Consider the following 17,100-nt stretch of genomic DNA (forward strand, 5'->3'; position numbering starts at 1 on the left):
AATGGATGTGAATTAAATTCAATACTTAAAATTTGATTGAGATTTGAAAAAATTGATAAATAACATTTCTTTTATGTTCTCTCTCTTTTCTTCTCTTCTCTTTTTTTTGTTATCAAGAAGAATGATTCTCGAACTCGATTCACTCTCATTTTTTTAGAGTATGATCTCATTCAAAAAAAAATTTTTATCTACAGGACGAGGACATCAATTACAAAACATTTATCTTATTAACACCCTTTTGGTTACTTATTAACATCCTTCTGGTAAAGCTCATTCTCAGTATGTCTTCTCCCCTAATCTCTTTTAATCTTGTAGGGAGATCTCAATTGTAGTCCAACTTCTATCATAATCAAAGGTTGCTGATTCCAAGAAGTCTGCTGCTTTGTTTTGCTCAGTATAGATATGATGCATGATGACTTCCCATTCTTTAGTGAATAATTTCTTACATTTGGATACCAAATTGAACGAGCACGAATACGGTGCCCCTACTCTATAAAGCCACTTTACTGCTATCTGTGAGTCGATTCCAAGTACCACCTTATTGTACCCTAACTCCCATGTAATTTCCAAGCATTTGTATACAACCCATAGTTCCGATTCCTCAATTGTGCAAACGCCGATGTTAAGGATGAAGCCCTTGATCCATTTTCCGGAGACCTCCTCCACCTACCCTTTGGCCTTGAAGATTAACGCATCCATCCACATTCCGAGCACACCATTCTTTAGGTGGAAGAATCCACTTAATGGACCGATCTTTGTAGGCATTCATGTTATTGACATTACTTTCTTTGATGAGAAACCATCCCTAATATCCCAATATTGTTACTTGATCCAGTTAATCTTCAATCTGACCTCCATCTTATTGTTTCTAAACACATAATCATTCCTCCATTTCCAAATACACCAAACCGCAATTGTGAACATGCTTTTCCAGTCTGCTATACTGTCAGCTTGTCTATCTTTAGATAAATTTTCCATCGTCCATTTGTCAAAGTTAAGCCTCCAATCGGGGTGATTCTTACTTTTGGAGTCCAACTTGCATCCTATGCCTCTAACTTTCCTGCACTTGCAGAAAATATGGTGAATCTTACTTTTTGCAAGAGGCGGACCTTCTGGAAGCACAAAGAAATTTATGCAACAAGTTGGTTTATGTACTTTTTGAATCTTTAGGTGGCCCAATATTCATTCTTTTTGCTTTTATACTTGTTGCAGAAATTTTTGGTTTATGACATGTGAGAATAGCATGTTATTATTTGAGAAATTCACAACTCGCAAGAACGGAGTCTACAACATCAGCATAATGGTCAAATAGAAGCTAACATTATGGATTTTACTAAAGTTGAATCCAACGGTCCTCATTTATTTTCACATATGACATCCATTGAAACAATCACAGATCTCACATATAACAATACGTGTGGATTTTTGGATATACATTTGTAATAATACTCTAAGGATAGGTTGAACTAAACCGAGGATAAGGATTTTTTATGCAGTTATATCACAAATAGTTGAAACGTCATGTATGGAGTTCGATATAGATTAAAAGATTTAAATGTGCACCAGTTATAGTATCTATAACTTTTGATACACAACAATTTTCTTGTTCGTGGCATTATAAAACAAGATTGAATAGATTAAACACATGTAAGAACCCTCAATTTCGCTTCCCAGTACCCATATAGGCTCAAATAATCAAGGCATTTGGTATCCAATCCATAGGATAGATGCAATACTTCGCAAGAAACTCAGCATATATCTCTTGTTCATTTCCAAAGTATTTCTAAAATGATGCATTAATAGCCTGTCAAGAAACTTGCATCCACATAATGCAAGAATTCTACATCACAACCTTGGAATAAATAGTATCCAGTCAAACTCCACCGACATCAGCATCCAATTTCAATCACCGTTTATGTTAAGCTTATGTAATGAGTGGGAAACCCCGTTTTAGTTACGGATTCTTTGAAACTCATTTTCTTAGTCTGAGCGATTTTTACATCTTCCGGATCAGGCTCGGGAAAATCCACGTGGAATGAACCCTGTTTGATTGGTACAGGCAAGGTGACTTGTGCTGATTGCTCCTTGATATTGTTGTAAAGCTGCTGGTGGAAGGGATGGTTAAACGAAAAACAGTCGCTAACAATTTTCAATTTTGGTCCTTCAATCATCCACATGTGAAAATGATGTGGTTTCTACCATCAACTCCATCAAAGTTCTAATGATCCTCCCAGAAATTTGGCAATATGGTTAGAACAATAATTTTCAGAGTTCAAAAGTTTCCTCGTGACTGGTCGAAACTAAATAAATGGCCTACCTTCAACAAGTCGTCTCTTTTGACTAAAAACAAGGGATACCATCCTTGAGACTATACCTATTTTAACAAAAGGAGGTCATCTTTTTAAAAACTCAAATTCGACAAGGGTCATGGACGAATATATAAAAATTCTAGCAGTATATTTAAATATGTACGTCCAGAAAGTATACAATATGGTAGATAAAATTGGCCAAATTTATTCATGTTTACTTTCTACTCTAAACGTTGTAACAACATGATTTAAGTGAACTATATAAAATCAACTAATTTACTCAATGAATAGATTTGAATATGAGCCCCCAAATTTTGTCATTGGTTAATTATTTAAAAAGGAATTTCGACAACACACGCCCATGCAACTCGAAGACAGTACCAAAATCCTTAAAAATCTATTGCTAACTACTAAGCTAAATTATTAACGAGATTGATGTTGATAAACAATTAATTAGCTAAGAATTCATATTTTTCGGTTAAAAAACACCGAGTATTTGAAAGAAAAATGGTATCTTAATATCATCAATTTACTGAATAACATGATAGGATCAATTGCTCAAATAATATATGACTTTGCACCCCCTAGTCGGAGCTCTTGAATGCCATGAAATTCAGTGGCGGAGCTAGAGCAGGATGGGCTGGGGCCATTGCCCCCTCTTTATTTTTAAATTTTGATAAACTTGTTTATTTTTATGTGTGAGGAAAACCATATATTTGTCCCTCCTAAATTTTTCGAGTTTTAATCTTATCTCCTACACAAAATTTCTGGTGTTGCTATTAATGTAATATGAAGAAGTACCTTAATCTGACTTAATGCTGAAAGCTTTAGCCCAGTCATGTCCAAAATCTTTATGCCGGTGCTAATATACCGTCCATATTTTTTCGTTGCAGAAGGCTATAATCACAAGAGTTAATGTTAGTCTAGCTATGCGACAGATCTATTTTCAACATAATAATGGTTCTGTAAAAGCTGTAACTCACCAATATAACACAATCTCTGTATTCAATATGATTGGACATAATAGTGAAACTTAAAAAGAAGAAAAGGGGTATTAGCAAGCATTATTGCATAAATAAACCAAAAATTTCCGCAACAAGTAAAAGCAAAACAGTCATTATGGCACTTCATTTGCTGAAATTATTTTTTGAACTATTCATATCTAGTGAGGTGAAGGACAAAAAAACATTGGAATATGATATCTTACAGAAGCTTTGTCATATGTGCTGAGCCCTACACCAATAGCAATTACAAGAAGACCCTGTAAAATTACAACAGTAACCTTTTTTGTGTCATTCCTGGGTGACTGGTGGTTTTTTTCCCTTATTTTATATGGTCGTTGTAAGCTGGAGTTAATAATTTGTTTTTCCAGGGTTGGCAAAACAGCTGAGATAAAATAAACTCCAATTATATCCAAGCAGAGTACCTCTTTTGAATATCCAGAAATTCCAACAAGCTGTGATTCTCGTATTGATGTATACATGTGAGTATCAATTGGCTTCTGCAAAGATCACCCGTTAAAATAAAGTGAACAATCAATTAAAGAATTCAACATAAAGCAATTGGATGCACTTAGCGAGGGTTCCAAAAACATAGAATAGGACAAAAGTTTGACGTTATACCAAAAACAATACATATTCAACTCAAATCTTTTGAAATGTAGTATAACCCGAGTACCAAGTTTAGATCGCTATGGTAGCTGGAGAAATTATCATTCCCGAGGATATTGTAATAGAAGGAGATTGTTCGTTAAATTGCGATTTTTTTATTAGTTCAAATGGCCTTTAGAATTTATAAAGAAATGTTTTGACTGTGTTTAAATGAGCTAGGAAAGGTTAGAATTCAACCAAGAATTGAACTCGCGGAAAGAAAGCAGCAAAGGAATGCAACAGTCCGGATGGATGGGACGCCAATCCCAGCATCTCATCAACTTCAGGTTAGAATTCGACTGAGAATTGAACTTGTGGAAAGAAAGCAGCAAAGGAATGCCACAGTCCGGATGAGTGGGACGCCAATCCCAGTATCTCATCCACTTCGCAGAGCAAAGAATTACGTGGGAATGTCACTGAATGAACGAACGGATGCCCATCCCTACGTCTGCCTACCCTGATACAATAGAATGCTACTAGTCCAATGACCAAGACATTTGCCCATCAAGGTAGTTAGTTCGGATGGCCCATCCATTGTGATAGATTCATGTTTTCTGAGACGCGTGTTTTGTTGATATAAAAGGGTGAGGAGGAATATACTCCATTTTACCTTTATTTTCTTTAGCTAATTTACATAGAATAAAGGTTTTGATCTCGATTTCGTTAATGAATGTTCATCCTTCCATGTAGTGGTTGAATTAAGCACGTATTTGGACTCTTCATGGTAAGCTCATATATTTGGTCCCCGACATATATGCATCACAAAAAATTCACGGAAAAGGGTAACAGGGATGGAAAACATACTATCCTAGTCAGAAAAATACTCAATTTTGGGTGAAAACTAGGAACGTACGGTGCATGTACCCTTTTTGTTAGTCTTCAAGGATTAGTTAGCTTTAGACACCAAAATCGTCTAAAATTAATAAGTCGATGGACCTTTTTAGCACATCACAACAAAAGGGACAAATGGTTTTAGGAATTAGGCCAAGTAATATATTGGGACAAAAAGGGTACTTAACACGAATATAATTGTGGAGCATATATTCGAGTTGTCTTCATCGAGAAGTCCAAATGACTCAAAAATTATGCTAAGTCTTAATAAAATATTAAACCATAATTGCTTGTTATGTTGATGAGGATTTAGAGCAATAAATGATCATTTCCAGTAATTGTACGAACTTACAATTTATGAAAATCAAACATGTAATCTTGGTTCTTATACCAAGTGGCAACAAACCATTTGATGTGCATCCAAAACATTCCCATCCCTTGCTTTTAAAAACCTCACCAAGGTCTCACTTTCGTGTCTGTGATCAATATTCTGCAAATTAAGTCAAGATTATCAGGCAGTATTTTTCAACCTTAAGTTTCACATGCCATAACCTAGGTGGCATGGCACGACAATTTCTCCAAATAACTTGAATTCAAAGCTAAGTCTTGTATAATTGCATAAAAAATAACCAGAAATACGATAGCAAAAAAAATAACCAAAAAAATACGATAGCAAGGGAAATGAAAGGTTAAACAATCGAAATTACCAAATGAAACTTTAAAAGAAGGCCAGCTTTTCTAATGCATTCTAATCAAGCTCAACTTTATTATAATTCCAAAGATTTGAACAACCTTATTGATCAAAATAGAATTTCCCAAAGACAAGACATAGCATGTGAACATATGATGAGCACGTTCTATGTCTTGTCTTTCCAAATAAGAACTCGTTACATAATCACTTTGTAAAAGTATTTGGAAGCCACAATTGCCTAAATTTAGTATTAGACCTTCTGTTATGCTATATTCTAATTTAAGTTTATGTTCTGTTAGGTTTATTTCACCAAAAATCATATTATGTATGTTTTAAACTGCTTATCTGACATTAATGCTATATAATCTGTAAAATACTTGTAACGACTAAGTTGATAACACTCTCTGTGCCTCTGAAATTTGTAAAGTGTTTTAGATAAGTTATTAGAAGAACAAGACTAGAAGCAGGAGTGTTCAGGCAGAGAGCAGTCAAAAGTCGGCCTTTACATAGTCCCGGATCATTAATAATTTTCAGACAATTTCAGAATGTTCTTGGGATGTAATTTAAACTCACTTATTGCTTTAGGATTGTCAATTCCAGCGTATTCAAGTTTGCACTACAGTACTTGTTTGTTCAGTTTATAATGTGTACTTGTTTTGTTCAGTTTATAATGTGTATTTTTGCCTCGGTCGTTTTTTTTACAGGCCAAGCATGTTGTGTTCCGTTTGTCCACAGTTTTGTTTTTGAACGATTCACAAATTTCCATTTAAGCATGTGTTAATAATAATTGTTATAATAATGTTTTTTTTAAATAAAATTGAGAAATTCCGATTTTCATACTACCGATTCCCTTCACTGAATTAATTCTAGCTGTGGTTGGAGCCTAGTAGTTGGTGATGATCAAGACGGGCATACCGCATACCCAACTCGTCTATTTTGAGATTCCGCGAAGTCGCAGCATCACAACCAATATTAAGCTATAAGCTCAAAAGGATAGCCTATACAGGGGAGAGCTCCTCAAGATTATAAACACAATCACTTGCAGAATCAATGCGGGATCATGACAATGAATAAAATAGAAAAACTTTAAATCTAGTACACTCGAGAAACATCAATTTCTTTTGCTACTACTAAAAAGTAGATCAAATCATGTACTTGAGTAACACACAAGACAGAGATTAATGAGATTCCCCACCACAAAACCAGCTCAAATTTCCACGTAAGAACATGTAGTTGACAAGAGTAATCCTTACAAATCAGAGTTTCAAACCACATAATTGACCGTTCTATCATCACAACCACGCTTGGAAGTGAGCAAACCAAGTATGCAGCCCACCATCCAAAACCCAGATCAAACTTAGGCTCATCAAGAATCAAAATTTTTTCAACGTCAACAAAAATTCTAAACAGATTCAGTTAAAAATGGCAAACCTGGAAAGACTTCTTCAATGGTTCATCAACAGCTTTAGAAAAAAGCAAAACATTGATCGAAAAATGAGAAAATTCTGCGGGGAGGGACTGTATTAATAAGTAGTTAGTTAAGAACATAAGGAAGCTGACCTTTTTTCCACATGGGATTGAAGCTGATTGATCATTTCTTCGGTTATGAAAACCATTTTTGCTTTCTTTTTTTCTTTCACGAACTCAACAATTTGCACCAAAAATTCAGACCCCATATCAAATTTCATCCCCCTTTCGCTTTAAATAGTTATTGGAGTCTCCACATGGCGTGGAATGCGGGAGGGGGCTGGTTTTCAGACAAGGGGTGTGAAAATTTTGGTTGTATTTTTTCTCTTTCCCTGCAACCAACCACCTTAACTTGAGACTTGCTTTACTCCCATGTCTTGAATGTCCACGTTCCGATTGAAGAAAGGATGCCCAAAATTTTTTAAGGTATTTGAAAGTTGATTACTATATAGCATAACATTTCGGGTTTTTTTTAAAAATATTATAAATTAATTAAAGCATTGTAAAAATATGACAAGTTTGGAAAATTTGTAAAAGTAGTACAATCCGGGACTTACTGTCCCGGATTCATATTTTTTATTTTTTTTTTTGAAAAAAAAACAAGAAAAAGAAAGTGGGGGTGGAATCCGTGTGTCCAATCCGTGTCTCCGGACTTTAATTTTTTTATTATTTTTTTTAAAAAATGAAGATCGGCGACTGTTTGTGAAAACCGTCGCTATTGGCGACGGTTTAATCAAAAACCGTCGCTGTTTGCGACGGTAACGGTTTTAAAAAAAACCGTCGTTAATATTAACTGCAGTCTGAATCCTTGACAGCAGGTCACGGACTTTTAATTCCCGTGACTACTTCCAGTATTTAAATGCGATGCCCTCCTCCTCATTTCGCATCAAAGTCGAGCAAGCCGCAGGAGCAATTCTTTGTTTCGAATACCGATCTTCAATTTTTCCATTTATTAACGTAAGTCTTCGACATTTTTCAGAATAATTAGAGGTAACGATATTTTTTGTTGTTAATAATATTTATTATTGTTCGATCGTTATATCAGTTTTAAGTAATATTAATAAGTATAATATTAATTTTATTATTGCAATTATAATACTGTGATTTAGAAATTTTGGAATAATAATAACTACACTTAATTTAGTTACGATAATTATATTTACGTGATATTATCTTATATCTACAATAATTACAATAATTATAATAATTATATTTAATTTATGTGATATATATTATATCTACAATAATTAACGATTCAACTTAATTTTATGACAATAATTATATTTACGTGATATAATCTTATATATACAATAATCACATTAATTACAATAATTAAATTTAATTTACGTGAAATTTAATAACAATAATTATGTTACGTGATATAATATTACAATAATCACAATAATTATTTTTAAAATATTTTTTTACGTGAATTTTAAGTATTATTGGACTAATTATTTACGTGAATTGTTAATAATATTTAAATGTTAATTATTTATTTGTTAATTATATTTAATGGTTAAGTATTTAATTGTTAATTATTTTTTATAATTATTTACGTTAATTAGAATTATTATTATTATTAATAATTATTTACGTGAATTATTTACGTGAATTAGAATAATTTTACGTGAATTGTTAATTATTATTATTAATAATTATTTACGTGAATTATATTTAATTGTATTATTGGAATTAGAATATGTGTATAAATTACGGATTTTATATTTCCGTGAAATTTTATATATATTATATCTATAATTATAATATTAATTTTGTTATAAATTACGTAGGTTAAATTACGTGAAATTTTTAAACTTATTCTCGATTTGTTTTATATATACTTTTTGATTTATGTTAATGAGTTCTATATTTTAAGAAAAAATGATCTAGTAGCAAAAATTATTATTAGTGGCAGTAATTAGCTAAAAATGTACTAAAATTAATAGTAAATTTAAAAAAAATGATACGTATATATTATTTAATAACATGTAGTAAATCTCTCGGATTGGGATAGAATTGTCCTTATTCTTATTAATAATGTATTTATTATAAGTATATTATTACGAATGTATTTATTATAATTAAATGTTACGTATTATGAACTATTATATTAAAAATACTAACCTTGAAATATTTTCAAAAATCAAAAAATCATATTTTTTTTTTTTTTAATATTCAAACTATTTTTTAATATCGCGATTAATATTAAAAATATACAATTTAACTAAATTATACTTAATCATATAATGTTAATGAACAAAATTATAATTACATTAATATAATATAAATAATACAAACAAAATATTAAAAAAATTAATTACATTACTTTCTCAGACGTAATTTTACGGAACTTGTAATAATATCAACGGACGATGCTAATATCTGAAACATTACCTCTTCGTATCTCTTCAAATGAAATAGATGATAAAATCAACAAATAATATTAATATATGATCGAAGTAGAAAAGATGGATTTTGCGCATATAAATCGGATGAAAGAAATAAGATGCGAGAATGAATATGAGGAACAATTATTTTCGACGACGATGGAAAGAATACCGCAATTCTATTTAAAGGAAGAAAACACTCGGCGATGATGGAAAGAATACCGCAACGTTATTTAAAAGAAGAAAACATACGGAGTGGACACGGATTCTTAGAATCCGTGACAGTCTGTTGCGGATTCTATTGGCGACGGTTTTGCACAAACAGTCGCCGATCTCCTTTTTTTTAAAAATAAAAATAAAAAAATTAAAATCCAGAGACACGGATTGGACACGGATTCTCAGAATCCGAATCTGTGCCAGACCCACCCCCACTTTCTTTTTCTTTTTTTTTCAAAAAAATAAAAAATAAAAAATCTGAATCCGATACAGTAAGTCCCGGATTGTACTACTTTTACAAATTCTCCAAACTTGCCATATTTTTACAATGCTTTAATTAATTTATAATATTTTTAAAAAAACCCCATAACATTTCCCTTGTCCAAAAATAGCAAAAAATAAAATATATATATGTACTTTATAAATATAATCTTCTAATTATTTTGGAAGAAAATATTAGATTTTTTAAAAATACATATAAAATATTAGAAAATTCGATATCAAATATTTGTTTTGATTATAAATATTTATATAGTAAGTCTCTTGTGAGACGGTCTCACGAATCTTTACCCGTGAGACGATTCAATCCTACTGATATTCACACTAAAAAGTAATACTCTTAGCATAAAAAGTAATATTTTTTCATGGATGACCCAAATAAGAGATCCGTATCACAAAATACGATCCATGAGACCGTCTCACTCAAGTTTTTGCCATATTAATATTGGGTCTCAATCTTTAGAGGGGTTTATTCAATGCAGGGGTTTTAATAACTTTAATGATTTTTGTAGATTTTAAAATCTATTTATGTTCAATCAAAATTTTTGCATACTCTATAAAAATCTAGTTGTATTCAAAATAGATTCTCATAGAGTTTTAAAAAGTCAAGTGGTATTTAACATTGACTTTTAAAAACTCTATAAATGTCTACATATATTCAAATTTTCAATAGATTTTTAATAATTTCATGAAATTTATTAACATACAAGCATTAAAGTTTAAGATACAACTATAAATTGTCAAAAAATTTCTTTGGTTTAGCCCAAAGATTTAGATTGATTTTTAAAAATTCTAATTTATACACAAGTTCTTTCTTTTTGTCACATCACATCACATCACATCTTCTCTCATGTCATTTATCTCTATCACTCTATAATTTTAAGAATGTATCTCTATATACGTTTTTTTTTCTTTTTCAGATTTTTCATTTTTTTTTATTGTTTATTTGATAATTTTTTATTTAATGTTATAGGAAATTTTGAATTCTATAATTGATTTTGTGATTTTTAATTTATGATATATAGAAATGAATGTAACATTCAATAAGAACAAAATATTATCCAAAAAATAATATCGTCTAATTCTTAATAGTTGAATAGTCTCGCAAAAAATATGATAAAAAAATAAAAATTAAGATTTTAATCTATAATTTATAAAGAAAATTTATTATATAATTGATAAAACAATTTTTTCCTATATTGTTTAAAAGTTACATTTTATATCCTTATTTTATGGTTTATAATCTTGAAATTCTGCGAGGTTTAAAATTATAATTATGAATTTTTAAAATAAAATTATTACACTAAATATAAAAATATCATAAAATTTTATTGACTCATAAAATTGAAGTTAATAGTACTTTTTAATAAATAAAATTAAATATTTTTATTAATTTTTTGGCTAGAAATTAATTTATTAATCTTTTTTAGCATTTTTAATTAATGTGTAAACTATCATATTTTTATAAAAAAATTTGTATTTATACAATGATAAATAATATTCTTTTCACATGAAGATAAATATGTGTGTGTGTAGCGCTCGAAAATCCTTTCGACTTCTTCCATTCAAAAAGTAGTTTTGCCTATAAGATAAATAACGTCTTGAAGTGAAGTGAAGTGAAGTGAAGCGAAGGCATTATTGAAGGAAATTGATGCCAGACCTTTAATTGCATTAGGTAAGAGAATCAAGACCTGTATTAACCGCAAGTGCATTCGATTCCATCTTCAATCCTACCAATTCAAAATTTTATGTCTCTTCTTTACTTCTAAGTGACATAGGACATACTTTCTTCTTGTATTCTTGTGAAAATATTACTATTTATCATTGTGTGAATATAATTTTTTTTTTATAAAATATGATAGTTTTCAATTTAATTAAAAATAATAAAAAGAATTAAAAAACAATTTTAGTCAAAATATTTAATTTATTTATTAAATAAATTTTTAAAAACTAAATTAATTATTAGTTCAAATAAATAATAAAAAAATAATATGTTATAAATAGATACAAAATCATATAATTATATACAAAAAGTTTACAAAAATTTATAAAAATATTGCAAAAAAGTATACACGAATCCAAGTAAATCTATTTGTAAATCTGTGAGATTCTATAAAATTCTATAAAAATATATCTAATTAAAAAAATCTATAATTTAAAAAAGTCAGGAAAATTCATCAAAACTCTAGATTGAATACACCCACTTAATGTTTGCTATTAACTCATTAATAACATTTTAAAGATGAAATTTCATAGTTGGGATTTTTTTGGTAATTTTCTTGTAAAAAAATTTGATGGGATTAAATTTTATTTTTCATGTTTCCGGATTGTGTTTTGTGAAAAAAAATTATTTAAAATTGTTGAATTCTTAGCATCTCTTGTGAGATAGATTTGGTAGCCTAATATTGGCCCAATATTTGTTTCCATATAAGGACGAGCATGTCCATAATTATAAATGTGCATAGGTTGATTCTCTCTATTGTAGCAATTTTTTGTTTTTTTAATAATCGATGTGGGTATTGTGTAAATTTATCGACTAACGCGGTATTCTGCAAACAATGTTATTTAAGTAATGTCCGTCGCGGATGGTTTAATTTTTATGACTTATTTTGGCTATAAAATATCATTTGGTGTATGAATAATTAAAAATAGATTGTATTAGAATATTAGACCAGAATATAGTTTAATAATAAAGTATTTATACATTAAAGTGATAATAACGGTCTCACGAATTTTTATCTGTGAAACGGCTTAACCCTACCGATATTCACAATAAAAAATAATACTCTTAGCATAAAAAGTAATATTTTTTCATGGATGACCCAAATAAAAGATTCGTCTCACAAAATACGACCCGTGAGACCGTATCACACAAGTTTTTGTCATAACTAAATTAAAATTAGTAATCATGTTGAGATGTAAAATGTATGATGATAAAATATTTTATTATGTTTTATTTCCTGAAATAATTATTTTATACGTTAAATAAAACGATATTTAAATAAATTAGGTTATTGAATTTGATAAGTCAAATTCTTGTCAAGTTTTGATTATATATTTAATTTAATATATATATATAATATAATATATATTTAAAAGAAAAGTAAAAATAGTTCAACTATTTTTTTTCCTGAATATATTTTATCAACGATTTCTGATTGATAATGGTTTTTTTGGCAAATCTATTCAATTTCTGTTATCTTGGAAAGAAATACTGAGAAGAAAGGTACCGTGAATTCGGTTTATCACAAATATATTTAAGAAACTATTTATCGATTTTTTTTTAGGATTGATGGTGAAGGACTTTTGTGAATTGTTTGTGGCTAAAAGCGCTTGAGCTTTGCCAAATCCTTGAAATGAACAATGACTGATTACTAACTTTGCATTGAACTAAAGCACCCTTCAACCAGAAGCCCTGAGCCAATCTGAACTTGAATGGAACACTCGTTTCACTTGCGCTCTAGGAGTTGACACAGCCTTGGGTAAAGAGTATTAAACATGTATGTAAAACTAAAAGGGTGGGCAAACCAGCAGATACACAGGCAAATACACCCACAATTGACAAAGGAGTAGAGATGACAACTTACAAATTCATGTGTTATGAAGGTGTTGCTTGTGAGAAATCTGTTAGAAGGTCTCGTGGATCTTTTCGAGCAACGACATCTTTCTTAAGACAACTTAAGAAGTTATCTGCCTCCAAAAACACCATGAACTCCAAGGATCTATGAGATGATGCTCATCTAAAATGTAATGGCTCAACTATTATTTTCAAGAATTTCCAAATTGTTTCAAATGTGCTTATGCAAGGAAGCAGTTTCCACAACTGAGCAAACAGAATTTCAACAAAGCTAATCTTGTCTTGATCTACAGACATGCTCGGCTCGAATGCCAGGCAACAGTTGGTGTGTCAAACTTTGGAATTTAGAATTCTTGGAAACTTCAATTGAAATATGTATATCAATAATTTAAGTCAATAATGTCGTCATTATGCTCAGCTCCATGCTCCCTTGGCGGAAGGTCTAATATTCCAACATGTAAATAGCGGAAAGCTAACATTTCATGTAAAAAAGTTTACAAGCAATCAGAAAATGCACAAGAAAAATAGAACACATTTGCCAGCCGATAGAAAGAAGCATATACAATCAATTACAAATAAAAGGAATCCATTACATTGTGTAATTTTATTAATCTGGTTTCGTAAAAGATATATTTTTTTATTCAACACCCATACATTTTAATACAATGAAAAGGAAGAAGTCATATGTAACCTCAAGTCGCCAGATAATTCCATACTACATGGAACTTTCACAATAATTTCTCTTAGCTTTCGATAGCACAAATTTCAACTTTAGGACCAGATACATTGATTAGCCTGCGCTCAATACCACAAACATTTCCATTGGAGCATCCAGAAATTCATATTTATTGATCATAAGCAATTGAATGCAACGTTTCCTTATCCTCAGGACCATATTCATTATAATCATGTTCTAAATATCTCAACATTTGGTACCACACAGTAATTTTTTATTACAGCAGAAAATATTGTGCTAAACAAAGGTATAAACAGATAGCAAAATAAATTACAAAGCTAATTTTTGTTCAATCCATCCATATGGCCTAAAAATAGTTACTTGTTACATGATCGAATACCTTTGTTTAGTCTCAGCTTCGACTGCTTCGGTTTCTAATTTAATTTCTTTTATTCTTGTAAGCTTGCTATACACCTCGGGATACAGCACATGGAGAAACTGTTCAATGTTTCTTTTCTTTTCTTGCATAACATTTTCATATGCATCTCTGCATGAATATCGAGAGTCGTCCTCACGGTGAAATAAATTATGGCACAGTTAAGTTTAGAGTTTCAGTCCTTAATGGACTCAAACACTAAAATGAAGAACAAGGACCGAATGGAACAAAAATGAAATCCAGAACATTCAGTTAGTTCTTTTCCATTGTTAGTTTCTGATATACCATTCAGACTCCAGTTCCTTGTGGACAATGTGAGATTCCATACACTGGTTGCTATTGGATGCCATTATCCTGCTGTTTTTATCAAGTAAACCTTCCCCTGATGATGCAGTAAATCAGAAGATTTTTCAGTGAACTACTTCTTAAGTATAATTTATTTTCCTGTAATAGATCATTTTGTTATTCCATATATATATAAACATTAACAAGATTACAAGAGGTAAAAACTAGATGATACTCCTAGCAACGAGTGGCTGACACCAAGGATGGACATGTGACTAACTCTCAACACATCCGCTTACATTCGGGCTTAACGAGGATATAATCGTCCAACCGTGGACTAACTCCTCAGGACAGACTACAGAGGTTTGAGTGCTTGACCAAATGCTCGAACGGTCGGAACTCCCCAAGCTCCCGTGTGCCTGAGCTAGCATTGAAACACGCATTAGATGAAGTTTTGTCCGACTAGCCAAGCCTGTGGCTAATTCAGTGTATCGTAGCACATTTTATGTATCACGCACGCACTCGGCCATCTGGACTTACTCAATGCATATTTTGTGCACCCATGATGCACTAACATTGTCCGAGGAAAGGGTCCCTTATTGATTCGGACACACACACACACACATAGTGAGCCTCGCCATTTTTCAAATGCTTTGGAGTTTATTTTAATTTTGTGAGAGGAAAAAAAAATCGAAACAACATTAATAGAGAAAACTGGATAGAGTAAATCGAAATTACACACTAAAATCAACCAGTTCTCGATCATGTACAACGTTGCAGCTTATAGATGATGTACAATTAGAACTTTGAACCATCAAAATTAGCCTCTTCAGTTTCAAGCTTCCAAGCATAAAGAAAATGGCAGAATTCCAAGTATGAAGACTCTTCTTCTTCTCCTCCTTGCCTGAAGATAAACATGCCCCCTCCTGAGCCTAGTCCATTGTAAAGCCAATCATGAACATCCCATAATATCTCCACATTCACATCATCCACCACAATTGTTTCGTTACCCCTGAATCTCCAATGCAGATTTGTTATGCGAATCGACTCGATCCCATCTATACTTATCCACATTTCTGGGTCGTAAGGACCGGACAAGGCTGATTCGATGATGATATCATGCTCTCTTTTCCCTTGGCCTAATGTGGTTTTGGTGCAGAAGCATTTCTTGGCAAATACCATTTCTTTCTTGTTCACCAAAATCGCACCTTCTGAACACAGTCTGCACTTTGTCCTTCTCAAGGCCTCTTTCATCTGATCACCAAGCAGTAAAATCACCTCCTTCTCAGACACGATGGCGACATAGTAATCGGACTTGGGTTCTGGACTGTTACTGAATTTTGCAGACTTTAAATCCCAGAAAACGTCCACCCGACTCTCGTCAACTTTGAATGATTTGAGGCCCTTTTTGCCCCAAAACTGCCATGTCTTGAGATCAATCTTGCAAGTGTATTGATTATTTTCATCAAAAGGATTCTCTACCGTAATGTGAAGGGAGTGGCTGATGAGATTCTTGTCCCACGTTATATCTATATTCCGAAATTTTTCGGCAAGCTTGGCTCTGTGAATACAAGTGACAAAGTTCTGCCCGGATTTATTATCTGTGATCGGATCTTCCGGATTCGGTTTCTGTTCCAGTCCCTTTATTTTGCAAGAATCCGAAGGTGTACTAACCATTTTTCAGGGATTATACCAGGCAATCAACATCATTTCTTCCTTCTGATATTTTCAAAATTCGGCACAAATCATTGTAATCAAAATGGCGTGACATACAACTCGTAATGCAGAATCAAGGATTTATTTCTCCCAACATCCTTAATTTCTGCCTAATATATCCGCTAGTATTTTTGTATACCTTTTCATAGATTGATCATGCAGCCGAAAAAAAAACTTGAAATGTTTACCACATTATACATGGGATTTTACCTTGTAACTAAGCGCGCGACGCTTGTACGCAGGCGTTTCTTGGATTTGCATGAAAACTGTGGAGGATAAAACACGGCATATTTTGCTGATTGATTGAAGAAAAAAAACGGCACCTTTTCGTTTGGGAGGCTATCGATTGTAGATTAACGTGGAATTGCATCAAAATGTAGCATTCAATCTAGAACAAATATACATCAAAATGGAGATGGGGTGCAAGATTAGGGCTTTCTGGCATCAAAATTTAGGGAAGACTAACCATGAAGGGGTAAATATTTTTAGGCAAAGCTCATTATTATTTGTTTTCTTCCAATTGTGGAGGGTTTGTTTTCTAGATGTCACTCATAAATTTGGTAGGTTGATATCAACAA

General features: G+C 31.6%; 2 protein-coding genes and 1 long non-coding RNA gene across 7 annotated transcripts; all 3 read right to left on the reverse strand.

Annotated features, from left to right (window-relative positions):
• Positions 1-216: 216 nt before the first annotated feature.
• On the reverse strand, positions 217-7,391 carry LOC140958654 (uncharacterized). Of its 5 annotated transcripts, XM_073416176.1 has the most exons (6): positions 7,041-7,386; positions 6,912-6,940; positions 5,196-5,279; positions 3,736-3,810; positions 3,111-3,206; positions 1,541-2,105 (listed from the first exon to the last, which is right to left on the reverse strand). In XM_073416176.1, exons 1-6 carry the CDS (start codon positions 7,051-7,053, stop codon positions 1,914-1,916), a joined length of 489 nt encoding a protein of 162 aa, XP_073272277.1. In that variant the 5' UTR covers positions 7,054-7,386; the 3' UTR covers positions 1,541-1,913. The 5 variants fall into 5 exon arrangements, with proteins under 5 accessions (XP_073272278.1, XP_073272277.1, XP_073272279.1 ...); XM_073416177.1 differs by lacking the exon at positions 1,541-2,105 and adding an exon at positions 217-1,060 and having other exon boundaries at positions 6,912-7,390; XM_073416178.1 differs by having other exon boundaries at positions 1,541-2,374; positions 6,912-7,391.
• Positions 7,392-13,819: 6,428 nt separating this feature from the next.
• On the reverse strand, positions 13,820-14,907 carry LOC140958727 (uncharacterized). Its single transcript, XR_012171831.1, has 3 exons — positions 14,852-14,907; positions 14,486-14,711; positions 13,820-14,204 (listed from the first exon to the last, which is right to left on the reverse strand). It is a non-coding gene; the product is annotated as an uncharacterized lncRNA (long non-coding RNA).
• A 618-nt stretch (positions 14,908-15,525) lies between these two features.
• LOC140958596 (uncharacterized) lies at positions 15,526-17,100 on the reverse strand. Its single transcript, XM_073416102.1, has one exon. The coding sequence runs from the start codon at positions 16,481-16,483 to the stop codon at positions 15,605-15,607; it is 879 nt and encodes a 292-aa protein (XP_073272203.1). The 5' UTR covers positions 16,484-17,100; the 3' UTR covers positions 15,526-15,604.

This window comes from Primulina huaijiensis, chromosome 15, assembly GCF_012295235.1.
Source record: "Primulina huaijiensis isolate GDHJ02 chromosome 15, ASM1229523v2, whole genome shotgun sequence".
Lineage (NCBI taxonomy): Eukaryota > Viridiplantae > Streptophyta > Magnoliopsida > Lamiales > Gesneriaceae > Primulina > Primulina huaijiensis.

Coding starts and splice junctions, on each gene's coding strand:
- LOC140958654 (XM_073416174.1), bottom strand. CDS start 7,028: ATGTTCTTAACTAACTACTTATTAATACAGTCCCTCCCCGCAGAATTT. Junction 3,207..3,735: donor TTTCTGGATATTCAAAAGAG/GTACTCTGCTTG, acceptor TTGTGATTATAG/CCTTCTGCAACGAAAAAATA. Junction 2,106..3,110: donor CAGCATTAAGTCAGATTAAG/GTACTTCTTCAT, acceptor CCCTTCCACCAG/CAGCTTTACAACAATATCAA.
- LOC140958596 (XM_073416102.1), bottom strand. CDS start 16,483: ATGGTTAGTACACCTTCGGATTCTTGCAAAATAAAGGGACTGGAACAG.